Genomic DNA, 26,865 nt, shown 5'->3' with positions numbered 1-26,865 from the left:
GACGTGCATCTGTTTCACTTCCTTCCAAAACCACTTTATAGGACACGATTTTAATTTGTATAAATGTATATAGATAGATGATATCTAAGTAATAGATCATTAGATAGACACACGTACACAGAAGGAAAGAAATTGTGATAAATTTCATACAGGCATGCAAAGCCAGTTCATTATGCTGTGTACTCTTCCGCCTCCATATGTAATGGGAATTGGTAAGGATTTCTCAGAAAAAAATTTATAGTTCACAGCACTTTCAGATGTTGGAAAGAATCAGAAATACTCTTAGGGCATGCTCCTGGGGCCAGCGGATCTAATTAGAGTATTTGGTTCTGATTTTGATCAGGTTTGTCAGCACCATCTATATGAAGCCATTCAAATGGAAATCTGAATGTTCTATGGCTTACAAGTTGTGCAAAAGGAAACGTCCAGTTTAAAACGTCTAGTTGAGCCTTTTCCATTCATGGATTTGCTGTGTGCTCTTAGTCAAGTCTCTTGACTAAGACTCATCTGAAAGCTAAATTGCTTGGTGGCCCAACCTGGATGCCTCTTGTAGGTAAATGACACCAGTTTCACTGGCTTGTGTTTGCTAGAAAATGAGTTCTATAAAGTTGACATTCAAGTATAACAAAAGATACATAAAGGGAAAATGAGTTTTCAGGAATTTCCACCTAAATTAAAGTCATGTGCTACTAAGAGCAGGTTCTGTCTGGTATCCCTAGCATTTCTTCACATGGTGCTTTGTATACCTGGCTGGTGTGTAATTGGATTGAATTGAAGCATTCTGAAGACCAAAGATAAGGGGATGGTGAGGGGGACAAGGGGACAAGGGGACAAACTTTAATTACAGAAGACTAAATCCTAAAACTGTTAATATGAATGAAAAATTTCATTAATTTGATAGATGTTAATGAAGAGAAGTACTTGTCTTAATACCAGTTTCTTTGTTGTTTTTTAAAGAATTCAGAAAGAACTTGCAGAAATTACATTGGATCCTCCTCCAAACTGTAGGTAAGTTGAAGTGGATTTTTATTAATTTTGGAGCTTGTGCTGCGGATGTATTTGAAGTGATCAGGAGTTCAGAGTCTGTTGTTGTCTGTCTCAACCTAATTAACTAGACAACATCATTTTGATGCAAAAAAGCTGCAGGAACCATTGTTTTCTGTGAAGAGATGGAATATTCTGCAAGGATGGTTGTGTTGATAGATGTTGCTAAAAATAGGATGAGGTAATAAGGATAAGATAATAGAATTGCAAGATGACAGTTTGAATCATCTTTTCGTGGTGAGAGTGATAATGCTCTAAGCAATTTCTTTTCTATGATGAAAGAGTATTGATTTGGTAACAGTGGCTAAATATTTTATGTTTGATCATTAATTAATTAATTGGGAAATTCAGTGTTGAACAGGGAAATATGGGAAAAGTTTTTGGTGTTTTACCTTGTGTAATTTGTTTTCTGGCTATTGGTTCTAACTTCATATGAATGGTTCTAGGAGGTGATAGAGGTTTGATTTAAAATGATCCGTGACCACATGCACTTGATTTTTAGATAAACATTTACTTATATGTGCTATCTTTGAAGTGATGAATGACATAAAGGTACACAGAGAAATGGGGCAAGGGGAGCAGGGGGAAATAGAATCTTCTGTCTTGGCTCTGGCTTGGTATTTTGAAGATGTCTATTTCAGGACATTTATTTCTATGTTGATATAAGGTCAGTGTTGGAACTATGCCAGCATTGAGTTCTGATGGTTTAAGATGGTCCCTTGATGCCTTTCATGAGGAAAGGTCAGACTAAATAAAAGGAAGTCTCCAAAATGGCATGCCATTGGAGTTGATTCGTTAGTATGACTTTATATCGCTTTCCATATTCTCAATGAATCACTGCAAAAGCAAAGTCAGCAACTATTAATAAAAAAGAGATGTTCACAGACAGTTATGTTTGCAGTTTCATCAATTGACAAAAGTCTGCCCATAAGGAAATGGTTCTGATGAGGCCTTTGTTTGTGGGACATCTTTTGGGTGTAAGGCAGGTGCTTAGAGAGGAAAGTGCTGTGTAAAGTAGTACTTTGCAAAGTAGTGTGCAAAGAGTATTTCAGCCAATTAGGGCAAATCCTTCTTTACTAGATAAGATGGTTTAATATCTCTCTACTTCTTTCTATTATACTTACAGCTGGTTCTCATCAAGGCTGTTACAAAAAGCTTTACCGTAGGCACTGATGACTGATGACGATTAGTAGATTGATAAGTATAAAACACCAGCCTGTTGGGGAAAAATTCACAACTGGAATTGTTTGAACTAAATCTGAAACCCATAGTTCTTATAAGAGTTTTTATTTGTTTTAGCTTTCTGAATCCTTTCCCTTTGACAGCAAGGCATACACTGGTTATTTTTTTTTTAAATCATATCTCAAATGATCATCAAAAGACTTTATAAAAAACTTCCTTTTAACAACTGAAATGGGAAATTTGTCAACTGTATACTTGCCATTCTTTGCTAAAGCTTTCATGCCCAAGATCATGAGGAACATTTATTGTACATCAGAAACTCTCTTAGCAAAACTGAGCAAGGATGTTTGAGCGGTTTGCTTCAGTCAGGCATACTGACTACCATTGGCCTGATCATTGCCCATTGATGTCATGGTTGGACATTTTTTTAAAGATGGCTGGTGACTTTTTTTAGCTTTGACTTAATTACAAATAGCAAGTGAGCTTTTTGCAATCAATGTTACAGATGGCATGAAATCCCAGGATATCGAAGCAACAAAATATGAGTTGTCATTCACTCATACTGAAATAATTCCCCTTATTAAAGGAAAAACTTGTCATGTTCAAAGCAGAAAGCAGCTTAAAAACTGCATCAAATCTAAGCGAATGTGGATGTGGAAGCCATTACCCTTTTAAAGTCTATTTTAGCTGGTGTGAGAGGTTTATGGCTTCATTGCAATTTTAATCAATAGCTTATGTTTATATAGCGTTTTAAGGTTTTCACAGTATTTATATAGCATTGCTTCATTTGACCCTCACAACACCCCTGGGAGGTAGATGTTTTTACTGTATTATCCCCATTTTGTAGGTGAGGAGAGGGAAGCTCAGTGATTTGCCCAGGGTCACACAGCTAGTACTTGGCTGAGGCAGAAATTTGACTTAGGTCTTCCTGACTTCATGTTGAGGTGCACTGCCCTGCCCAGAACAATAGGGTTTAACTAACTGTAAATTCTTTATAAAATAAGGAAAATCCACTTCGGATTTTATTTTTAAGTAAACAGTATATATCTAATAGCTACACAGACAGTTTGCTTAAACATACACTAACTTGCCTGCTCAAGAGATTTGTCAAGGAAATCCATTAAGTGTTTTAAGAACTGGCCAGTTCCCATGAGAAGCTCTATTTGTCCTCCTCTGGGTTTGGCTGGTTCTTCAGGGGTCATCCCAAAATAGTTGTCTGGTCTGGGTCATAGAGAGGTCAGTGTCATTCGCCATTCATGTGGTGCCTCCACCTGGCAAATGTGGGATCCTCTGTTGTCCTTGTGGCTGGTATGGAAGTGATGAATTTTGATTTCTCCGGATGTGCCTCTGATAATGAATATACATTTTCAGCTTAGTTGTTCAGTAGACGACTACAGTCTTTGAATAATTCGCAGTCAAATATTTGACTGCTGTTTGTTGTAAATGTACATGTCTCTATATCAGTGAAAATGTGGTTAGTGTCTTTGGAATGAAGGCTTAAAGTACATCTTCAGTTTGGCTGTGTTTGGCCAAGTATGGTGCTGCTATAGGAACTTGATTTATTACGCTTTGTGCTACCTTTACCTGCGGCCTGGAGAATATAATGGATGATTTTTGAAAAAGAAATCTAATGCAAAAAAGGATCTGCCTAATACAAGTTTTTAGATTTCCCTACTTAGTTATAAGCCATGAAGCATATCTGGTTTCAAGAGAAACTGTCCATACTCACTGCAAAATCAAGTACAAATCCCCCATTTTCTGAGATCCCTGTGAGACTGCCATTACATATCCATGTTCTATGCTAGCTTTCTGTTTAGAATGTCAAATAGTACCTCAGTGGGGCAGAGTGGAAAAAAGAAGGGAGCTTTGGAGGGGGGTGGGAAGAGTGCTAGAGGGAATTAGTGAGCTAGTTGCTCTCCCACATCTAGTCATCTCAAGCAGCCATAATACAGCTCATTTAGGCTCTCTCTATATCAGATTGGAAGCAAGACCACCTCTAATTTTGGCCTCTCATTTAGTTATTCTTGGTAATTTAATTCAATTAGCTTGTATTAAATGACTTGCAATATGCAAACTATTTACTAGGCACTGGGGATGTCAAGATAAAAAATGACACGGTCTCCTACGGACCCCACAGTTTTACATTCTAGAAGGGGAGAGATGAAGCATAGAATTGCACGTAGAATGTGATAGGCATCAAGGAGATCCTGAGGAAAGCCAGGATCAGAGACCCTGAGAATCCCCTGGTCCAACTTCCTAATCTTATAGGTGAGGAGCCTGAGGCCTAGACTGCAGTGGCTTGCCCAAGGTCATACTGGTGCCCAGTGAAGCTTTGGCTTCTCTCTTCACCTTCCACATTGCCTCAAGGGAAATCTGAGAAGGAAGAAAATGCATTTTTAACACTTGGGAGTTTGGGATGGGGCAGGGAATTCAGGAAAGCTTCTCTGAGAAGCTGGCTTCTACCTCACTAGTATCTCCAGCTAGCACGCAAAGGTTTGTACAGTGCTTTCCTCAGCCAGGCCTGGGAGTGAGGTAAGAACATGAGGCTCCTTGGAGGGGTCACTGAGTGACAGTTGATATCTTCCAAGAAGAGGCTGGCATTTGGGTGATCGCCATGCACTTCTGTCTCTTGGTTTCTTCACTAATCCAGTGAGGCAGGCAGTGCTTCTTCCCTGGGTCCTGGGGCTCGAAATAGCTCCAAATGATGAAAGTAATAACTAATATTGATGCAATATTATCTGGTTTTCAAAGGTGCCTTCCCACTTGGCAGATGAGGAAACTAAAGGCGACAAGTTCCAAGTCACTTGCCTGGTATCACCCAGCTGATGTCCAAGTTTGAGTGCAGGTCTTCCTCACTCTATTGCTGTGCCACTGAGCTTTGGAGGAAAAGCCTGTCTATACTGTGCCAATTGCAGCCATTTGAAATTAGTGTTGAAATGTTAGTCTTCATGATTTACTCATGATCAATTTTAAATAGTCTGAAAAAGGTTATTTTAATAATTGAGGGACAGTGTGGCTTAGTGAGCAGAGGGCTGGCCTTGGAGACCAAAAGTTTTGCCTCAGACAAATAATGGCTCTATGATCCTGGGCTAGTCACTCAGACTCTCAGGGCCCTAGGCAACCCTTTTAAGCTGTAAATATTAATCCCCTGTCTGTACCTATGGAAGGAGTTTCTATACCTGGAATTCTTCACATCCAGAGAATCTTTTTGCACAGTCAGTAAAATGGATGTTCCCTTACAGAGGGAAATATTAAATCAAAATATCTTCAGAATTTCATCTTTTCAGATTTCTGGTTCCATGAGATAGTAAATTAATTGTACTCTTTGTATTGGGTGGATCTTAAATGCTATTTAGACTATGAGAGGTTTGCTTTTCTGATCTGAAATTCTTGACAATCCAGATAAGGGATTCAGTTTACAGAATTACAGGACATCTAAGCATAATTATGTCTGCTTATAATGAAATTTGACATAGGCTTAGAATTTTCTAGAAACAGAAGAACATTCTTTATTCATATTCTCTTTGGTTGTCATATTTTCCCCTGTATACAGTGTATTTCTTTTGTTCTAATTGAAGAATGTGACTAGTGTTGGCCAAAACATCTCCTTTGAGTTAATACAGAAATAAACCGGACTGTCATCTTTTGTTTAAAGGGGTGCTGAGTTCTAACACCACTATATGATTGTAACTCTCAGAATTGGGATTAGCTTTGTCTGTGATTTGAATGACTGAGAACTCTTAAAAAATAAAAGCTTTACTGACACCTTTTCTTTTTTTATCAATAATTTCTGGAAATAATTGATACATTGAAACAAAGAATAAACAAAATTAAACCAAAGCACCCAATACAATGACTGGCTGCATCCATCCCTCTGTGGCCTTGCCATGAGGAAGGAGAAATGTATTATCTTGTTTCCAGGGACTGTTTACAACTACTCAAGAGTTCTTCTTTTAAGAATTCTTATTCTCGAAAGCAGAGAATGAACTCAAAAGGATCGATTTTGGAGTCTGATCCAGGACTCCTTTTGTGAACAGAGGATTTCCAAAAGTGATCATTGCTGGGTTACATACTTGCCTACCGGATGGGTTCCAAGAGCCTAAGATGGGATCAAAGATCCAGTGCTTCAAGGGGTCTTAGAGACCTCTAAGCCCAGCTACCTGAGTCTCAGGGAGACTAAGTGACTTGCCTAGGTTACACGGGGTGGGGGGTGGGAATGGCAAAGACAGGACTTGAGCTCAGGTTTTTAAGTACCAGCTGTGTGGTTTTCTCCTAAATTTTTCTTCCTCATTGAAGTGTTGGCATCTTGGTGAAAAACTCTCCAGCTCTCTCTCTTGTTTGTTCTTCACTTAGGAGAAATCAGACCTTGAAAAGCTAACCTCAGACCTTCCATGAAAGGGTAGCCCTTCCCCTCAGTTTCTGCCTCAGTTTCCTTATCTGTAAAATGAAGAAAATAGGAGCAGCTGTCTCTGAGGGTTGTTGTGAGGATAAAAGGAGATCAAATTTTTAAAGCACTTTGTAAACCTTAAAGTTCATTCATTTTCTCTCTCTCTCTCTCTCTCTCTCTCTCTCTCTCTCTCTCTCTCTCACTACACCAGCTTTTATTACTGGAGTGTGGATAATTGAGTGCTGACTTTGTTTCCATTTACTGCCAGAGTATGGATGAAAAGTTATGAGAAGCTGTACGGTGCTACTAGCTAATCTCTCTTTATGTACAGTTCTTAATCTCTGCATTAAAAATTCAAGGTTTTGAACTACTCCCCTCTCTCTCTTCTTCACTCACAACAGGGTAATTGAGGAATATTGTTTCCTTGGCTCCTCTAGGTTTTTCACTCCAGCTGCAGGGCTCAGTGGTTTTGTAGCCTCCATCAGGACAAAGGGTTACGTAACAGGACCTTTGAAATGGCCCTGGAAGTGCATCTTCTGAAGCCCTAATGGAGAAGTAGGCTCTTCTCTGATGACAGCCAGTCATCCAAGGAAGATGCTTTCAATGGCTTTACATGGAGAACACAATGCCTCGCCACCCTCCAGCTCCTCTTTGGAGCTGGGCCAATGAGAAGAGGCCTAGCCTTGTGTCTGAAACTTTCACTGGGCTCTTTCCCATACACTTTAATGACATGTGGAGCTGGAGTGAGGGGGAGATGGGGACTCCCATATGGAGGGGAAAATTATGCCATATCTCTGGAGAGGACTTTTTTTTATCATTATCCTCTTCCAGCATAAGAAATAGATGTTCATGAATGGTCTACTGTGTGCCTATCCTATATGTGTGTTAAGACAAGTGAAGATTTGTATTTTATCTGTCAAATCAACCTTCTGATGCCAAATATTCATCTCTTTTCATTGAGATATAACAGCAGGAAAAATGCTTGGAATAATACCTGTAGGTTAAGCAACTCGAAAATATAGGGAGGGAAGGGGGCGGGGAGAGAGAGAGAGAGAGAGAGAGAGAGAGAGAGAGAGAGAGAGAGAGAGAGAGATAGTGGGTGGTAGTTATCTGAGTATGGAAGAGATAAGACCTAATGTCCTGAATTATGTTCCTTCAGATATTAAAAGTTTCAAGATCATAAATTTGTTTTCCCATTTACATCTTCTCCCTTAATGTTCACTTTAAATAATTTCACTAAAGGAATTGTGGGGTTTTTGTTGTTGTTTGGGAGAGTTGGGGATAGGGAGGCTATTTTTGGTTTTACGTTGGTTTCTCTTTTTCACCTGGGTAGACCGATGTGTATTGAGCTTATGGATACAGCTGCTGGGACTACACTCCTAAGATAGCTGAATGTTATTTCCAGTGACTAAAGCACTCATACATTTATTGTTCATCACTGTCAACTTTTCCCTGAGAAAAAAATGCATGCTTGGAAGGGTTGGTTAGCTTTGACATCAAGTCTTAGAATCATTCTTTACTTTCTTATTTCTATATATAATGGATGGGTTTTTACAAGATCTGCTTTTTGTGCTAGATTTGAAAATATTTATTTTATAATAAAAGAATGCTAAGTGATAAAAGGAATTTAGTGCCTGTTACTCTTGGGGTCCTGGCATTTTATCCCTTCTTTTTTTCTCTGCTACTTTAAGAGTGGAACAGAGAATGTATCTGAAAAACATATAAATTAAATGATCATGCTGGGATTATATTTTATAATAGCATCAACAGAATATTTTATCACTTATGTTAGCTGGCCCAGTTTTATAACTGGTTATTATTTCAGATTTATTACGCCAAGTACTTTGGATAGAAAGTGTCAAATTACTTTCTCATATGTAATCTTTTAATTCCTTCAACTGTTTTGTCTTTTAAGAAGACAGGAACCTGTTCTTAAAACACCCCAAGAATTTCTGTGTTGTCTTGACTGCACATGTGTTTCAGTTCTCTCAAGGCCTTGGCACATAGTAGGTGCTTCATGAATGCTTATGAATCAATTCATTCTGAGGTCCTGATTTTAATGATGTGAGTGCTCCCTCAGTCAGTGCCCCTTGTGGCCTTCCCACAAGATTTCACCAATGGTTGTGGTCAAGAAAATTTATCACCTGAGGGGCCAGCCTTCTAGTGACTGGTGTCTCGAAACTGTCTTTCTCCCTCTCTCCCTTCTTCCCTTCCCCCCTCCTCTCTCTCTTTCTTCTCTCTTTCCCTCCCTCTCTCCCCTCTTCCTTCTCTCTTCCTCTCTCCCTTCTTCTTTCTCCTCCCCTCATTCCCTCCCTTTCTTCCTCCTCCCCTCTCTCCCTTCTCCCACCTCTCCCTCCATCCTCTCTCTCTTCTCTCCTTTCTCTCCTCTTCAGAAAGAAAGGCCCAGGTTGTACATCTCCTACTTCAGCTTCCTTTCATCTGAGTCAGCTTCGTACTCTCATATAGTGAGTCAATCCTCATCATTCCTGGATCCCGTATTTACAAATCCACCTACTTGCTAAAATTTATTTGAAATCCCAAAATCAGTACTTGTTGTTTTCATGGTCATTTGTGAACAGAAGCAGATGGACAAAAAAATGTGAGTCTCCTGAGATGTACATTCCTGGTTGAGGTCAGACAAGGCAATGCTCTGCCTTCTTGTTTCAGCTCTCATGTAGTAAACAAGCGTCCTTTTTGAGAGCTATTTAGTGACACTTTTTTGCATTTGAGGGCTTTTTGTTGGTGATTTCACTGTTTAAAAAGGCCCCCGATCATAGTTCTGTAGTGTTGGTCTAGTGTTCCTAAGTGCAAGAAGGCTTTGATTTTCCTAACAGAAAAAATACTGTGTGTTAGATAAGCTTCCTTCAGGCCTGAGTTATTGTGCTCTTGGCTGGAAGTTCAATGTTAATGGATCAACCATTTGGTACATCCAGAAAAAGGAAGAGGAAATTCACTGGTCTATACGTAAAACCTCTCCAGAAGGTGCTAAAGTCAATGTTGTGACCAGAGGCTCACAGGAACCTAACCCTGTATTTCCTTCCCTCAGGAGCAATGGTTCCGTATTGGCTAATCCAGTGTTCACAGTGACTGTATGAAACTTAATGCACTCGTTTGAAAAACTCTTTGTTAATTGGTGCTTTGAGGGGAAAGGCTTAGGTGATTCTGTTTAGGGAAGAAATAATAGCCTCTAAAACTTTCTTAGGAACATTTAAGGAATCTTGAAGTCACTGCTCTGAGAGAAAATCATATAATATGAAAGCTGGACCTAGTCCAACCCCCTCATTTTACAGGTGAGGAAACTGAGGCCCAGACAGTTGAAATGATTTGCCCAGAGTCACTCACCTTGTTAATGGAGATAGTCTTTGTGCTTAACTAATACAACCTCAGGAGATACAGACAAACTGAAGGTAAGATGGATTTTTGAGGGGTGTTGGTCCTTAGAAATTCACATTTGGAATCTGATAATCTCCTGAGTAAGGTAAAATGTGTATGTTCCATTTCCTGAGAAGTTCTTAACTTTAGCTTAAAAACCAAGGAGAATAAATTACTGAATCAGAGATCCAGCTGCTGTTGAAATGAAATTTATTGAACTTGAGTAATTTCTACTTGCTGTGACTATGATAGTTGTGTGATATTCAGTAAAATCAGTTATTAGATATGGTTAAAAAAATTACATATGGTCTGCTTAATCATATATTTTAGCTCATAGGAGCAAATCCTTGTAGTTTATGGGATTTGAGATAAATTTACTTAAACCACTGTATGTATTTCCCCCTCCTCCTACCATCCTTTTTTCATAGACTCTTACATTAAAGGAAAAGAAAAAACTGCTCAGTTCCTTGAGGGAAGGGACTGTTTCATTTTTGTTTTTGTACACCATGGGGTGCATGAGAGGTGTTTAATAAAGTCTTAAAATCTAAAGAAGGCAGAGAATCAAGATCTGGACTCTCAGACAGATTAGAAAAAATGATAATAAGGAATCATATAGAGGTGGGGAACAGGGAGCCCCAGAAAGATGCTTCAGGCTGATGCCTACTGGTCCCCTTTTCTAGGAAGAGGATCTAAGACAGTATTTGAAATTTTTTTCCTCCAGGCCACATCAGTAACACATCTTTTTTCCTTAAAAACTTTTGGATGAAGATGGAGGAACTTATTAATGACTCTACTTGCAGGATAAGTTGGAGGGTAGCAATCAACCAACCAACAAAGTTGTATTAAGCACACCCTTTGTCAAGCTGCCACTGTGCTAAGAGCTGAGGATATGGTAGGTTAGGGCAGGCGAAGACATAATCCAGTTTTTCTTCCGGGGTTGCTTCCTGGTAACCAATGCTCAGTCTCAGGGACATTCTTTTTTGTTTTACCTTTGATCTCCTCATTATGAGTGGCGGGGCAGGGGGTGAAAACTGGGATAACTGGCTTCTGGAGAGAATGACTTGGGCCTGAACACTGAGACTTCTGATCATACTTTTAATTAAGAGAAATGACATTTGTTGGTCAGTGAACACTGTCGGAATGTTCATTTGCCAGAGTATGACTAAACATACAAGTTTTTATATACAGTTAGTTTCCTTTTATGAAATATCGAGATGGTGGATTTTCCCTATACTTGGCATTTGTTTAGCATTAAAGGAAGTGGTGTGAGTTTATAGGATTAGTCTGTTTTTCAGGGGATGCTGACGTTCATCTAGTACTCTAAATAGTGCAAGCTGTGTTGCATATTGTCGTTATCATCTAGCTTGGTAACCAAGTCAATAGAGCCCTGGACCTGGAAACTGGAAGACCCTAGTTTAGATTTGACCTGACTGGTTGTGTGTCCCGGGGCAAGTCATTTAACCTCTGTCTGTCTCAGGTTGTTGTGAGGATCAAATGAGGTATGTTTATCTAGCACTTTGCAGATATTCACTTCTCACTCCTGCTGCTGCTGCTACTACTAGTACCACTACTACTACTACCACTGTTACTGCTGCTGCTACTACTACAAGTACTTCAGTTAGTACAGACCAGCCTGGGGGTTGGCACTACACTTATAATTCCCATTTTACAGTTGAGAAAGCTGAGGCTCTGGAGGGTAATTGGTATTTGCTGATTAATAAAGACTTTTTGAATATTCATTTAAAATGGACATTTGAAACTTGCTCTGCTTTTAGTTTGCCCTTGGGCAAGCGGTTTCACTTCTCTAAATCTATGCACCTGTGACTCCTTCCTTGCTCACCCGGCTTCTATGAACATACATACAAGAAGTGAGATTCCACCTCAGGTGTCTTCTGATTCTGAGTCCCCAGAAAAACTCTTATGTTATGTCCTCTAGGTGGTATTAATGAATGAGGAAAACAAAGCTCGTGTTTGTTTACAGAAGGCCTGTATTTTCTACTTTGGTCTCATTCCATTTCATGGATGTGTAATTCTTTTTCTTCTACAAACATCCCATGCGCTGAGAAATGAAAAGGATGGGAGAATTAAAAATGAACATACCTCAAGCGATGGATTGCATTGCAGAAACATGCACTGCTCCTGATATAAAATATGGAAAGCAGATGCCATATTACCGCATAATTATGATCTCACCTCCTGAGATAAGACTCATGTTTAAGATCTTGTGCATTCTTCTGGAGTGATGATGTCAGTCACCTCCTGCGCTGACACTGTCTCAGACTGAGGGTGGGAGACCTGATCCTATGCCTGCCTCCCTTCCTCAGCAGTGCCTGCTCCACTAAGCAGTCTCTTCTAAATGGAGACAGATGGGCAGACAGAGAAGAGTCCGTGGTCTCAGAGTCACCCAGCTCAGAGGCCCACTCACTTTGTGCGTCACCCTGTACCTCAGTTTCCTTATCTGTGAAATGGGAATAATCCTGCTTCCACAGCTCTGGGAACCGTGAAGCTCCAGAGAAATGTGCATTATCACTACTATTATTTTGTGTAAGGGATTTGTGAAGTGTCTCAGAATTCCTCTGTGGAGCCCTTCCCTAATTGCCCTTCCCCCTCCCCATGTTAGAGCTCACCAGCTTCTCGGATTACCATACACAGGTTATCTGTGTCCTTGTTGAATCCACTCCCTGAACTCCCTGATCCCCATTCTCCTGCCCCTGCTATATAATATCTAAACTCCTTAAAAGCAGGATCTAATTTCATTTTTATCTTTTTGCCCTGAGTGCTTAGCACCCAGTAGGTGCTTAATAAATATTCATTGAATTGAATTAAATAGAAATGGGCCTTAGGAAAAAGTGAGTCAAAGAATTTGGGGAACAAGGTTTGAAGATCCACATTCACTGCCTCCTCCCCTTTAAATGGAGTAAATGTGCCATCTAACAGTTATCTTTTTGTTCAGAAATTTACTGAGTTCACATAGTGGGTATTCTGAAAAATGGGCACTTTATTGATGTGCTAGAACCCTGTTAACTGCATATTTTGGTATAGAGCAGAATTGGGTCTCGTATAGTTCTGCCTTGGACTCTAGCCAAGTGGGTTCATCTATCATCTCTAAGTAGAGTTTCTTAGGGAGCAGGAAAGTCATCTCTGAAACTCTGGGAATGGGGCTGATGGCCTGAATTTCTAGCAGCATGCATGTTAAACTTTATAATCATCTAACCAGTTGGGTATTCCTGGTATAAGTTGTGAAATTTGGGGTGAGCTTTGTGCACATTTGCCATCCTTGTCTTTGACTTTGAAATGGTGAGAGAGACTCTTAGTCAAACACATCCATGCCAGCATGCAGTGACCCCAGCTATTCTGGGCCTGGCCCCAGTCTTATTCCAGCTTGGTCTAGGGTTCTATCTGGGTAGACATCACAAAAGGTTATGAATAGCCCACAGAGTGCAGCTGGGGTTTCAATAGCATCTTTTTCCATTTAATGGATTAAGTTCACTTAAATGGATACAGAACCCACTTGGGTTGGTAGCTTCCCAAATGGCACAGGGTTTTAATCTAAGAAGTGATTTTCATTCACAATAGAACTATAAATAGGAACTCTATGCGTTGGTCAATTCCATGGTTTGGACATTAGCTCATATTGGGTCTGAATCTTTAACAAAAATTGGCATAAGCCCTTCCAAAGGGAAATAATAAGTTTTCTTTCCAGTGCTTAGCACACAATAGGTGCTTTATAAATGTTGATTGATTGTCTAGAGTATGCAACTCTGGCATTTTCTTGTGTTTAGGTCCAAATTTGTGTGCTATGTAGTCTTATTATCCTTTCATACCAACAGAAGTAATGAACTTGTTTAATATTCACGTACAGCAAGAGTATTTTAATCAATTTGACCATTTTTATTGAGAGCTCAGTTGGGATACAGAAAAAAAACAAGCCCTGGTCTCTGCATCTTCAGGAGTTTCCCAACTCCTTGGGAGAGATAAGAGGGAAAGGGGCAGCAGCTTACTGTGGTGGGGAAAAGCTAACTTTCACATCAAGAAGGAGGCTTCACAATTGTTCCTTTGCGATGTATTGGTGGTTCCTGGGGCAAAATGACTTAAGCTTTCAATGCTCCACACAACCATAGGCTTCAGGTCACTTGCAGATCTAAATTGTCAGAAGGACTTTCCTCTCAGGGGATTCCCCAACCAAGGGTTTTTAATCAGAGGTCCTTGAATATTTTTTTAAACATTTTTAGGACTGTTTTAGTATAACTGGCTTCCTTGAGAATTCTTTGTATCTTGTTTTGTTCATTTAAAACATTATTCTGAGAGGATGGAGAGGGAGAACCATGACCCCTTCCCCAAAAGGCTAGGAATCTGACCTCCTACCGCTAGGTTCTGATTAGTGTGTTTATAATAAATCCATGTATTTAGGTCTGCATTACTCAAAGTTAGGATTTTCTAAAATAGGAGAGTTGTTTCCAATCCAAAGGAAATAGGCAGGACAAATCTGAATAATGCAACTACTTCACAAATATATTGTTCTCCTTAATCTGGACCATGGTCAGGGAAGAACTTATGTAAGGAAAGCTTTGGAGGATGGGGAGGATGGGTAAATGTAAGAGAGGGTGTGCAGACTTTTTGTCCAGTAAAATTAGAGAAGGTGGCATTTCTTTTGTCAATAGAGAGTGCTAATGACATTTGGACAGAATAAATGTTTTAAAATGTTACGGTTGTACAATGCTGTTTGTTTGACACATTTGAAGAATGATGCTCTTCAAGGCTCCAGGCTTTCATATTTCAACTATTTTTGATGGAAAGTATTTTTAAATGTATTCTTCATTTCCTTGCCTTTCTAAAATTAATTTTTTTCAGTTATTACACTTTTTTCCTTCCTCCTAACACTTTACTTCATTGAGGGAAAAATAGGAAAACAAAACTGTTATTACAAACAAAACAAGTTCCTGTATTGGTCATGTCCAAAAAATATATGTCTCATTCTGCACCTTGAGTCCATCCCCTCTGTCAGGTGGTGGGTAGCTTTCATCACTGGTTCTCTGAAATCGTGCCTGGTCATTGTGTCTATAAGAGTCTTTAAATCTTTCAAAATTTTTTATTTTTCAATGTTGTTACTAATAAATTGTTCACCTGATTCTGCTCATGTTGCCTTCCATCAATTCATACAGTTCTTCCCAGTGTTTTTGAAACCATTCCCTTCATCATTTCTTATAGTGCAATAATATTCGATTACATTTATATACCATAATTTATTTAGCCATTTCCCAATTGACATGCACTTTCTTAATTTCTAAATCTTTTTCACTAAAAAAAAAATCTATAAATATTTTTGTATATGTAAGACCTTTTTCTCTTTCTTTGATCTCTTTGGTGGATAGGCCTGGTAATGGTATTGCTGGGTCAAAGTTTACACATTTTCCTGCTTTCTTCAAGAATGTTGAATTTCACAAATATCTCTGAGGACTCTTTTAGCTTAAAATGTCTTTGAATCTAAAAGTGAGTCTAGATGCCTTTGGAAAAGGAAATAGAGCTAACTTTTCAGAAGAAAATTTCATTATAATTGACATTTTACCAGTAGCTTTTCACTTTTTATTCCTGTTCCAAAGCCAATGTGATTCTCCTCTGTGTTCCCCTTTCTTCCCTCCCAACTATGATAGTTTGTTTTTCCACAAAGTTCGAGTTGGTGGTAACAGACTGGGAGAGTCACCGTTTCCATCCTTTCTCCTCTCTCCTTATTCCTTCCATTGAACTGTATACCAAGTGAGCTTCCTTGACTTCAAGGCTTCCTTCTTCCTCTCTTCCTGTGCTTGTCCTCTCTTGCAGCTTCTCCCCTGTCTTGACTAGCTTCGGTAGAGCAGTTGGTGTAGCATTGGAGGCAGAGGGATGTGAAGACCAGATCTGGGGCAGAGGATTTATCTCTTGATTAGCCTGACTTGTTCTCCCTACTGGGAAGACATGAAATTGCCAGGGTTATTTAAAAGTTACATGATCTTTGCAATTTCATGGCCTATTTAAAGCCCTGCTGTCTTATTTTTTGTAGTTCTGAAAAAGCATTGTGCATTTTAGATATGTCCAGTAGACTCGCTTGAAAGAAGCTTAGCACTCGCTCAGATTACCAGAAACATACATTAAGCATCTTCATACTCTATTGGTTCAGGCTGACAGCATTCTCTTAATGTGATACCGATTGGAATTTTCTTAATCTTAATGATATTGGGGCCATTTTTATTACTATACTCTGCATGTCTGCATACAGCTGTTTGAGCATATATGCAAATAACCTTGTTAAGTTATTCTTTTGTGGAGGAGAAAGGTATCGACAAGGAAAACATTAGAAATCTTTGATAGATGAATATTGTACATACATGCAGAGATGAATAGAAAGACTTTGAGGAGCTGATGGAGAGGGAAGCATGAAGGGCCAAGAAAACAACAGACACAGTGATTAGAACAGTGTAAACGGGAAGAACAGCAACCACAAAACCATTGAAAATGACTTTTGCGAAACTGCAAAGAATATGCTCGGCACCAAAGAGGGGATCTTCCTTTGCTGAGGCCAGGACTCCAACTCCATCGATAGGGATCGTTGTCACATTTCTTTGATGAAACAATCAGTTTTGCTATTTTTTTCTCTTCCTCTTTTTTCTTTAAAAAAATTCTTTGTTAAAGGGGCTGTCCCTCTGAAGAGAAGAGGAGGAAGAATATTGGGGAAAACTTAGGTGATATAAAAACAAGCTGTCAAAAATTATTTAATGAAAAAGTTGTGAAGAATCTTTGTTACTAGAACTCTTTGAATCTTAAACTTTTCTTTTGAAGGTAGCAAGATCTGTTCCCTCTTGTGTTAAGATGCAGACTCGGCTATGAGTTGTTGCTTAAGTCTTTAAATGTACATTGAGCTGGAGTTTTTACGAATGACCCTCAAGCCCCTATAAATTCCTTTACACAGTACAAAAGTTAGGCTTAATATTTAAAAAAATATATATAAAAAGTTGTAAAAGTTACAGTATTTTCAGAGGTGATATTAATAATAGTGTTAATTGTGATCTTTCTAAAATGACACTATACATTTGTTTAGTGCCTGAGTGATTAGGCAAACGAAATATGGAATGGGAAGTGGACATTTTAATATGCATCATTTGGTAACATATTTTATAAGAACATATTGCAGGACAATGGGTTTATTAAGTGATAATCGTTTGGGCTTTACATCATTACAGGAATGAAATAGGAATCAGGTTTGCTTTTGCTTTCATGCACTGGTGTTTAATAAAAATATATTTATGCTGTGGTTGTACATTTGCAGCTTTTTAAACAAGCTTTTGGGATATTTAATTGACTGCAGCTTGGAATCATATCATAACACATGCCAAATGTTCCTCATTACAATTAAGATATCTACTTGAAATATCTTTGTTTTCATTTGTTCTGTTCATTTTTTTATTTCCCTTGTTTACACAGTTTTAATTCTTTAGTTTAATGGTGCCTTAATTTATTTTGTGTTGTAAAGCTGTGCAGTGGATTAGTAGGGGCTCGCGTGAGTGCGTGTGTTTTTTGAAACACTTCTATGTTCCTTGGCAAACAGCCAATGTAATAGAAACCATGGTTAGCAAGTCCTGATCATGGCAATTTGTATGTGTATATATAATGTGTACCTTAAATATTAGTGCCTGGCTCAGGTTTTTGCTGATTAACTTTAATATAATGCTGGCGATCCGTTGTTTTGCTTAGGGGTGGGATGGGGGGCAGGGAGGGATCCTGATCATTTAGTGAAGTTTCTTGTCTGCCGTGCACAAACACACTATTTATGATGCCATTATTAACTTGCAGGGCTCACAGTGTCTGCTGCAAGGCCACAGCTGATGATAACGTGTGCCTTTGGCCCTCTTGACTCCTCCTATTGTAAATCTAACATGAGAGAGAATGTATCTCTGCTTATCACACAGAGTGATCCCTTAAGCTTGTTGCATGGCCAAGATACTGCCTCTGGTCAGTGACATGCTTCTGAACTCAAAACTAGGAATGAGGCTGAATCTCTGCACCATCTTTTTGACCAAGCTGGCCATCTGGAAAAGTCATCTAGCATTTAATCATGAAACTGACCACTCCAGTGTTAAATAGGACCTGCTAATAGTAGAAATGCCCATGTTCTTTCTGGACAGGCCTAGGCTTGAGTCCTCTGGCTGTGTGACCCTAAGTAATTTACTGAACTGCTCGGTCCCCCTAAAAAGCTCTAACTCTCCAGGACTCTTATCTTGCAAATGCCACTCCACATTGGCAAAGCAAGTTTTCCTCACCAGTGTCTTCCTCTGTGATTATATCATGATTATGTTGGTCTGAAACTATTCGATTTCAGTATTGCTTAGCTATTTGGTTTCACTAGTCAGACTGTTATCAAGAATAACAGTGATTTCCACTGAAATTTAGAATTTCACAAACACTGTGGGAATGCCCATCAGTGGGGGATGGCTGAACAAGCTGTGCTATATGATTGTGATGGAATACCACTGTGCTGTAAAGAAATGATGAGCTCAGAGATCTTAGAAAAACATGGAAAGACTTGCATGAAATAACGAAGAGTGAAATGAGCAGAACCAAGAGAATATTGTATACAGTAACAGCAATATTGTTTTAAGAGTGACTTTGAGTGACTAAGTCATTTTGACTATTATAAATACACAAATTAACTACAAAAGACATATAAAGGAAGATGCATCCAGAGAAAGAACTAAGTAGAAGTATGTGGAGAATGATTTTACACACACACACACACACACACACACACACACACACACACACATTTGTATCTAATGGTAGTCATCTCTAGGGTGGGGAAGGGCAAGAAAAAAGGGGGGGGAAGGAATTTACATGGTAACTTTTATATATTTAAAAGGAATAACAGGTTGTACATTACAGATTTGCGGTTTCATGTGCAATCTTTTTTTTATTATATTATGTTATGGAAATTCTTGTTTTATTCCATCAATTAAAAATCAAATAAGTAAATTTTAAAAAATTACCACTGCCCTGAGAACCATTAGTCATTTACTAAACAGAAAATGATTGATTCATCTCCCCTGGGCAAAGTAACAAAAGGGAAGGCAACACATTCCAGAGAAAGAGAGCTGGGTTTGGAGTCAGAGGACCTGAGGTCGAGTCCCGTTTGTCCATCCCTGTGTGACCTCCCTTATGCTGTCCAGTGCCAGTTTTGGCATCTGAAAATGAGGAATCAGGATTAGAACTTAGATCCTGTCCATCTTGAAATCTCTGAGGCAAAAAAGGCTCTACCTGTGAAATATGAGATAATTGATTTTACTTTGGGGTTGCATCAGATGGGCCTGGCCATTGGGTGTTGTCTTCTTAGTGCAGAGTTCACTGGCTGCCCCATGTTATCCCTCAGAATGTCCTGTTGGAAGCAGGAGGCCCAGAGAAACCCTTTGACATACATCACATGTATTACAGAATGAAGTGTCATGTCAGAGATGGTTATAAACAGTTTCATGTTAACTTGCCACTGCAGGTTTGAAGGTGGTGAATTGGGAGAAAGCTCTTGGTTTTCCTTCCCGGTTCCTGCACATCATGAAAAGAGAAGAGCGTGTGTTCGTATGGAGAAACATAAGGAAATCACCACTACTGACTCGATATCAGAATGAGGCAGCAGATGTGCAGTGGCAAGAGCCCTAGATTTGGAGTTAAAGGGACCTGGATTCAAATGTTCTCCTTATAACAGCATCAGCTAAAAGTATTTAGATGGTTCTTTTAAATTTGAAAACTTCTTTACCTATGTTATCTCACTTGATCCTTATAACCATCTTGGAAAGGAGGTACTGTCATCACCCCATTTTACAGATGCCGAAACAGGCTGAGGTAGGTTAAAAGACTTGTCCGGAGTCACAAGGCTCGTAAGTGTCTGAGGCCATATTTGAACTTGGGGCTTCCTGGCTCCAGGTCTCTACCTCTAGAGGCTGTGCCAGCTCACTATCTTGTCACTTTGCCTTAGACAGGGTTCCTTCAATGTCTTTCTCTGTATATGAAAGGATAGGACTAGCTTATTTATTTCTGAGGTCCTTTCTAGCTCTGAATGTTCTGGTCCTGAGAAATTCTTCTGTGTCTTTGAAGCCTTTTGAAGCAGTGAGCTACCTGCATCCCCATTTCCTGTGATGAGCAAGTCTTCACTACACAGAATCCTTTCCTTTACCTTCTTAATTCCTCCAGGTGAAATTTTGTAGAAGCAGAGTCCTCCCCTGCCCCACCTCCCATAACATTGCTCTAATTCCACTCAAACCAGTTAAGCTGCTGCCTTTCCCTGTTCTGCACCTCGATTTTTTTTTTCAGCTTGTGCTTACCTTTATCATTTTGATATTTGTGTGGTCTCATGGATCATGCCGGCAACAATCATTTCACACAGGACATGGAGCAGATTGGAATGCTGATCTGCTCTCGTGACCTGTGTTTGTGTACTTGCCTTCTCAGAGGAGGTCTCTGTAACCCACACCATCCTCTTCTTTGGCCTGGGATGGGCAGCTGTGGACATGGATTTGGAGTGTGCCCCCCCCCCCCCCAGTCTGCTTTGTTCCCTCCTGGGGTGTGCACATCACAGACGCAGCAGCTTTCTTGCTTTCAGTCAAACCTTCGTATGGCCATGCCGATGGTTTTATTCTCCTGCCGGTGCAGAAGAGCACTTTGCAGACTGCCATCAAGGTTAATTGTCATGGGGAGAAGAAGCAAAGCAGCCTTCTCGCCCAGGCCTCTACTGAGCCCAGCCCCAGCTAATTGTCACCAATTCAGTGTATTAAGATGATCTCAAACCGAGGCAGATAAGCCATTAGGAATGTCTGAATTCTTTGGTCATTTTCACAGTCGGTTTTTACCTCAGAAGACAGTTGCCACTGAATGGAAACATCAAGAACAAATGAGTGTGGAAGGGGACATCTCAGGGCTTGACTCACAGGCCCTCGAACCACCCATTGTATACATCTGGGATTTTATTTGTTTTTTTTTTCCCATTTTGATCAATAAATCCCTACCTATAAATTTTCTTTTGCAGTATTTTGTGGGAAGGGTTCTGGGACTGGAATTTCATCACTGCGGGGACCTCCTAGTGTAGAAATTCCTTTCCCTTCTGTAAGAAGACTTTTCTAGTGTTCTGTAAGCTCAGTGCCTTCCCTGAGATCATCTCCAAAATATCCTATATCTATCTTGTTTGTGAATCATTTTTGATAAGTTGCCTCTGCCTCCCTTCCCCCGTTAGACTGTTGGGCAAAGACTGTTTTTTGCTTTTCTCTGTACCCCCATCATTAAACATAGTGTTTGGCACATAATAGATACTTTGTTGTTGTTGTTGTATAATCACTTTTCAGTTGTGTATGACTCTTTGTGAGCCCACTTGTGGTTTTCTTAGCAGAGATATAGGAGGGGTTTGCCTTTTCCTTCTCCAGCTCATTTTACAGATGAGGAAACTAAGGCAACAGGGGTAAGGGACTTTTCCAAAGTTACTTAGCTAGTAAGCATCTGAGGCCACATTTGAACTCAGGAAGATAGTCTTCCTGACTCCAGGCTGCACACTCTCTCCACTGTGCCACCTACCTGCCCAATAGGTGCTTAATAAGTTCTCATAGACCTCAGTGCCACCACTTCAGATCAGCAATCCATCTGGAATTGAGGCTTTTAAAAGCATGGCCTGAGGAACTGAAGAATTCTTACTCACTTAGTAGCATTTATTAAGGACCCACCTAGAATGCAGGGATCAGGCCTGACCCTGCAGCTTGTGGGGGATGGAGCTTCCACCAATGCCAGTCATCCCCTCCTTTGCAGTTTGTGGTCATAGAGTTGCCTGTGGCATTGAGATGAGAGCTGAATGAGCTTGCAAGTGTGTGTCAGGGTAGGCCTTGAACCCATGTCCTGCTGGCTCCGAGGCCAGCTCCCTCTCCACTACACCACACTGCTTCTCTACCAGTAAGGAGGAGGGGGGAACCACCCTCACTCGTGGGCTTGAGAAGGTCTTGTATTGCATGTGGTGTCTGAACTGACCTATGAAGGAGATTAGCGAGTCCAAGGAGTAGAGGGGAGAAAGCAGGGCATTCTGGGCAAGAAAGACGACTCATGCAGGACATGGAGACAGAAAGTGGATGATGGTGCCTGAGGAACAGCAAGAATTTCAGTTTGGGTCAAAGAGGGTGAGCAGGGGAGGCATTCATAATGAGCCTTGTAACTGGGGAAGGGCAGATGGCCAAGGTCACAGGGAGCTGACGCTGGGGCTTACTCCCCTGATTCAACAGCCAGTAGATGTCAGACGTATGACTTCAACCTCGCTCTGTCCGACCCAAATCCTGCCTCCTACATGAGGCTTTCTCTCTTTCTTTTGCATGTGGTTTGTCATAGTTGCCCTGATAGATCATTTGCTGCTCTTGGGCCAAACACAAGGTCATGTAACCACGGCCAACTGGAGATTTAAACAGTCCGTGCTGCATTCTGAAGCCTTTGGCATGACCTCCTATTTTACTTAAAACATATAATTCTTTTTTAATGTTAAGAATAGTCCAGTTTGATGTTTTGTGGCAGTGAAAGGTGACACAGTCTGTAATAGAGGCACAATTATTTGGGCGGCTAGATGACTTTTTCTCACCTAAGATTGCTTGAGACGTTTGTGCTACAGGTTTGGACAGCAGCTGCCAAGTTCTCTTGGTGGTTTGTCAGTCTGAAATTTGCCATCCACAACTTGCCTTAGGCCTTTCATAATTCAAATTTGACCAAGTTGCTCTTCCTCTCTTCAAAGTATTTCAGTTTAATCAGTGTTCAGCCGTTTTGTTCCCTTGCTGCCCGCTTGAGACTGCTTCCTTGCATTTGAACATGTTGCTGCTACAGGGGTTATTCCCTCAGCCTCGAGAGTCGTTCGTTTTTCTGGGCATCTCTGTATTCCTCCTGGATGATGTCCCCTCCCTCCCATGGAGGCTGATGTTTTTGGTGGCCTGGCCTCTTGTTGCCATATTAAACATGACTTTAGATATAGAAAGCTGTCATTCTAAAAAAAAAAATGAATAGAAAATCACAAGATGACAAAGTGTTTTAAATTGGACTCCTTAAAATACTATGGTAAATGGGTCTGTCATAGTAGGCATAGGAATTTTAACTGAGAGACTGAATAACCCTTTTCTGTTGTAGAAATAAGAGTCAAATCCATATTTATACCTGTAACTTTTTCACGAGGCTAGAATTATTGGGGTGGTTTACAGCAGTGTCCCCTCTCGTATTTGTGTGCGTTTAAAAATTGATTCCTGCTTTTTCCATTACTTGTTACTCTGCAATGCTGGTAGACCCTCCCTTTGCAACAAAGGAAAGCAGATAAGCAAAAACCTCGAACACCTGACTGTGTCTGACAACACATGCACCTTCCACAGCTATCTGTGCTTCTGCTGAGAGGGAGAAAGATGTGGCATCAGTAGACTTTGGGAGGAAAGATTGCTCTTGGCTTTCATTGGAATCCTTAGGTCTTTTTGTGTTCATTTTCTTTCCTTTACTGTGGTCATGATATATTTGTTCTCTTGGTGGTGCTTTCTCTTCCCTAAATCACTTAGTGTGTGTGTGTGTGCATGCGTATGCATGAGTGAATGTATACATATGTGTGTTCACTTCTGTGTATGTACGCACGTGTGTGTGTGTTTTCTTTTCCTTAGGGTCAACATCTTTTCATCCAACCCCTTGGTCCATGTGTGTAAGCTTTGTGGAATTGGTATTGCGTTAGCAGCCTTAATGAAGATTTTAAATAGTCAAAATGGAAGAGGGCCAACTTCTTCTTGATAGTGCAGTGGCCTAATTAAGCACACAAGGTTTGTTTATTGTAGCCGACTATTAGAACAATGCTTCAAAGAGGAAAACATACAGAGATGATTGGTAAATAACGTGCTGTGGTAGTGATGGGTGAGGTGCTGCCTTGGTGAGATGATGCTTGTGAGCATTTAAAAATACATGCTTAGGTTGGGCTTATAATGAACACTGAATGTCTAATTTTAATAGTCATTTATGCTGAACGGTTGTAAAGAAATAATTGAAGTTTTGCTTGGATAAATGATTATATTGTAGAGGTGGAATGAACGCCATCTGCTAGCTCTGAAATGCTTAGAGCTTATTTTATGCAAATAGGTGATGCCAGAAAGGTGGGGGAAACCTTCCAAACATACTCATTTCCTTAAACGTTTTGAGTCAAATGTGAAATAAAAGTGTATCCCCAAATTAAACTCAACTTCTTGCAAGTAGAATTTTGTAATGTCAGTAATGGAAATGACTTTAGACGTGTGACTTTAGATACTTTTAGGCAATTTTAGAAGCACTTTCTGAGATTTTGGTGAATATATTTTGGAGAGGATAAAAGGGTTCACCTTTTGAAGAATATGAAGGCTCTTCTAACTACCAAGGAGGCCCCCTTTTCAAATTCCTCTTAGCTGCACCTATCTCTGTGCTGATCCCATGCTGCTTCATCATGCTTCATAAGATGGTGAGATTTAGAGCTGAAGGTGACTTTAGAAACTGATACCCAAGGGGATGAATGGTTATTTGGTTACATGTTTGTCTTCTTGCTTCTTAACAAGATCCTCGTCCTATCTCTTTGTATCCTCTGTGGCTAGATGCTGTCTTGCATACAGTAGGCATATCTATTAGTTAACAAGAACTATAGTAAGTGCCAGGGATCCAAAACCAAAACTGAAACACTCCCTACTCTCAAAGAGACGACATTATATAGGCAAAAACCAGCCCATAGAAATCTAAGTACATGCAAAACAGATCAAGTGTGATCTTGGTGTGGGAGGGAGAGGACAGCAGGGGCTGGGGGGATGTCAAGAAGCTTTGATTGGGATGGTACCTGAGCTGAGTCTTGAAGAAAGGTATATATCCTAAGAGAGAAGAAGGGCTCTGGTAGCCCGGGCAGACTGGACCTCAGGCTTTCTTGGACAATGCCTCTTTGTTTCATCCCCGCCCAGGACTTCTTGCCTTGAGCCACTGAACAGCTACACAAATACATGGAAATTGTGTTTCTCCCCCCTTGACTTGGCACCCCTTGTGGGGAAGGCATCAACAAGTAGTTCCTTGGGATCCAGGACTATGTTTGATACATGTTTATGTCTCACATACAAGTGCCATGTGCAAAGGAAGTATTCAATAAATATTTGATGAATGAAAGAATAAAATGGTGAAAGGCAGGCAGCCAGTGGGGAGAGTGAAGAAGTGTAAGGAAATTTAATAACTCACAAAGAGATACCTAAAAGTGGCTAATTGGGAATATACCTGTGTCTTCAAATGTAGAAAACCTGGTGGTAATAACCCTTTGTAAAGTTGATAGTATGCGTTGTGAATGAATGAATTAAAGAACTAAAAAGCGTTTATTAAATGGTTATTATTTGTGGTAAGATGCTTGGGGAAACAAATAAGTGAGCCAAGACAGCCCCTGCTCTCAAATAGCTTACAGTCTCACAGGAGAGACTATAAACATGAGGCCTTTCCCACTCTCACCAACTCTGGCTGTGTATGTTTTGTGTTTATTTTGGATACCCTTCACTGTGGACATGATAGAATGAAGTGTTCAGTTCCCTGAGGGCAGGGGCTAGGTCATTGATGTCCTTGCACATTCTGACTTGGAATCCCTGTTTGACCTTGAGTCACTGAACTCATAGTGCCAAGCCAGGCTTCAAGTCTTTGGGCATCAGGGTCCTCATCTGTAACAGGGGAGGAGTAGACTAGGTGAAGTGGAGAGTTTCTCCAGCTCTGAATGTTCTCATTTCCTTCCTCATGCACACTTCTGATCCCCAACTGTAACCTTGAAGGTCTAGGGATAATCACTCAGTAGGAATTGCTAGGAATCCATATGGCATTTCTTTCTTGTGGATCAGAGCAGTAGCCAATCCTGTCATTCGCCTAAGAAGACACCTCGACTTCTAGACTTGTTAAATAAGGAAGCTGGGAGACCATTATGTGAGGAAATGGCTTCTAGAGTTAGATTTGAAGGTTATCAAAATCTTCAGCCTTTTCAGCTATGTATTATATAAATGATTCTTCCTTTTTTAGTCTAAGCAGATTCAGGTATTCTTGAAATGTGTGTGTGTGTGCATGTGGGTATGTGTGCACGCACATGCACATATATATTCATATTCTAAACCCATCTCTTATCCCAAGGTGGTTAGGCCACTAACCAGATAATTTCGATGTCATCAGATATTTGGATATTATTCATCTTTGACATTCCATTGTTATCACTGGCATGTTAGTCAACAATTATAGTACAACTACAGCATGTCAGGTCATTAGCACTTTTATTATACTGGACTATTTTTTATTTCAGATAGCAAAGTGAATTTCTCCTCTATTATAATCATTAGGAAAGCAGCCGAATTATTAGTGGGATTTTTTTCCCAGCCAAGTATATAATATATTGTGTTATTTGTTGCTTATTGTACAACTCTTCCTTAAGCTGCCTCATTTGGATATTCCTTAGGTCTGCAGAAGCATGTACTTCCTAGCACAAGAGACCCACTTGTATCAAGAGGTCTGGTGACTAGCTTTTGGATATTGTTATCACAGACCTACAGTTTGTATTGGTAAGATGGTGATAGGAATACATCAGTCACTTCTCATGTTTTTAGATGAAAATGTAGCATCAGATGGTGAGAGATGCCCATAAAGTGGAGTTTTGTTTTAGGCTGACTGGAGGGGATGGCTACTTTGATTCCTCCATTCAAGAGATAGCTCTCAGTGAACAACGATTGTTGCGAGTAGCCAGCTTCTTTTTATAGCATGACCGAGTCATTTGTTACCCAGGAGAATTTAGCACTAAGTATACTAAGTATTATTGATATATTTTTAAAGCAGAATTACAGAATGTTATCGCATTTAAAGTGATT

The 26,865-nt window shown here is 40.0% G+C and overlaps 1 protein-coding gene across 1 annotated transcript in view; it reads left to right on the top strand.

The window, feature by feature from the left end:
- Positions 1-26,865, top strand: part of LOC118851517 (ubiquitin-conjugating enzyme E2 E2) — a 402,390-nt gene that overhangs the window by 18,502 nt on the left and 357,023 nt on the right. Inside the window, exon 3 of the mRNA XM_036760993.1 lies at positions 958-1,008. Within this exon, the coding sequence (XP_036616888.1) occupies positions 958-1,008 (51 nt within the window). The remainder of the gene's footprint in view (positions 1-957; positions 1,009-26,865) is intronic.

Source organism: Trichosurus vulpecula, chromosome 5, assembly GCF_011100635.1.
Source record: "Trichosurus vulpecula isolate mTriVul1 chromosome 5, mTriVul1.pri, whole genome shotgun sequence".
In the NCBI taxonomy this organism is placed as follows: Eukaryota; Metazoa; Chordata; class Mammalia; order Diprotodontia; family Phalangeridae; genus Trichosurus; species Trichosurus vulpecula.
Note: the sequence above shows the minus strand (reverse complement) of the source record. Positions and strands in the feature narration are given on the sequence as shown.